Source organism: Phaseolus vulgaris, chromosome 9 (assembly GCF_000499845.2).
Source record: "Phaseolus vulgaris cultivar G19833 chromosome 9, P. vulgaris v2.0, whole genome shotgun sequence".
In the NCBI taxonomy this organism is placed as follows: Eukaryota; Viridiplantae; Streptophyta; class Magnoliopsida; order Fabales; family Fabaceae; genus Phaseolus; species Phaseolus vulgaris.
In genome coordinates this window covers 9,285,743-9,287,353 of record NC_023751.2, presented here as the reverse complement: position 1 = coordinate 9,287,353, position 1,611 = coordinate 9,285,743, and the positions used below count along the sequence as shown (strand labels likewise).

The following is a 1,611-nucleotide window of genomic DNA, read 5'->3' as shown; positions in this document are numbered from 1 at the left end:
AAGGAAAGACTTGACAATTCTCGGACTCTGAGGAAGACTACTAATATTAGTTCTTGTGGGTACTTCTACGGTGATTGCTAATGGTGCATCTAATTTTCCGAGATTTTTTTCCATTTAGATTTGGTTGAAAGTATCAGGCAAGAATGGCAATTCATTCTATTCAGAGTAATCAATGCCCTAACTAGTTGTATACAAGAGAAGGTCTCGCTAAGATAGAAAAACCTTAAATATCAAAGCAAAATGTGAGTCATAGAAAGGTCCTCAAGTAACCTTACAGGGAACATTAATTGTTTGAAAAAATAAAGTAATTTTTTTATTTATTTTGATTACAGGGAACCTTACAGGGTGCCATTACCTAAAGTAATATCAAACTTCCTTGCTTTCAAGAATCTGCAAGAAATGTGCTAAATTCATCTTTAAACAATACAACAAGGTAAACAAGTCATATCCATATGTGAATTTCCTCTGTCAGACGTTTATCAACAGAAAAATATGCAAAAAGATCATGCTAGAGCCATTAGGCCTGTATTGAAAAAAACACAAACAAAAACTAGTAAGAGTGTTTGGGACCTCAATAGCATATGGTAGTCATCATTTCTTGGAGGTAGCAAGTTATCCAACACAAGCGCCTGTCGAAATGCATCCACTGCTTGGAGCTCTTTAACATCTCGAACATCCTCAATGGAGAGGGAATTGCTCCTGCTACCACCTTTTCTGCTTGGTTGATGCATTAGTGCTCTCCTTTTCAGACTGCCAATTCTTGTCCACCGGTCATCCTCTGAATTATTCTCGAAACTCAGTTTCCTCTCTCTTCTTTCATCCAATCCTTCAAAGCCTAATCAAAATAACAATAAACTCAATTTCACAAAGAACTAATAATTTATTGGCAAGTATCCAATCCATTGAAGCTTAATTCCATTCAATCACGCTCAGCTAGCTAATTCACACCTTTGAATCTAAAAGAAATGAAATCTTTATACAAATTCCTAACAAAGAAACATTGAAATAACTATGATAAAGTACAATTCCAAACAATAAAGGAAAGGAGAGCTTTAGTTACTCACAGTTGTTGGTTGACATGTCAGCGAAGATGGAATGGTAGTGAAACAGAAATCAAAGGCACAGATAAATTTCAAAATTTATAACTTTTTGGTTTGGGTTGAATGACACGTAAGTTGGTTATTTTCTTTTCGGAGTGTTCGTTAATAATGAAGAGGAAACACAAAGTGTCGGCGGAAGACAAAATTAATGATACAGTAAATTTGGATACAACGTTATATTCTCATAAACAAAGAAATCTAATGAACAAATTGATACACAAATCTATCATATATATGCTTCACCTCATTCACATATAAATTATCTCTATTATCACTTTTTTTTTTTTTGCTTCAGATGTTATTTTCCTAACTTTGCCTTGGTGGGTCCACCATTCATGAGTTCATGATGTTCAACTTGCCTCCAATTTACCTTTCTCTTTAACTTCTTCATATTTCTTTTTAATTCTTATTCTACCTTTATGAGCTGTTTCTATTATTTGCTAATCTTACCTTCTTTTGACATGTTTCTATTATTTCATATAACATAATTTAGTGTGCTTTGGATTATACA

The 1,611-nt window shown here is 33.6% G+C and overlaps 1 protein-coding gene across 1 annotated transcript; it reads right to left on the bottom strand.

The window, feature by feature from the left end:
• Positions 1-338: 338 nt before the first annotated feature.
• LOC137822197 (phosphatidylinositol/phosphatidylcholine transfer protein SFH6-like) lies at positions 339-1,248 on the bottom strand. Its single transcript, XM_068627097.1, has 3 exons — positions 1,065-1,248; positions 571-835; positions 339-390 (listed from the first exon to the last, which is right to left on the bottom strand). Exons 1-3 carry the CDS (start codon positions 1,078-1,080, stop codon positions 339-341), a joined length of 333 nt encoding a protein of 110 aa, XP_068483198.1. The 5' UTR covers positions 1,081-1,248.
• Between the last annotated feature and the right edge of the window lie 363 nt (positions 1,249-1,611).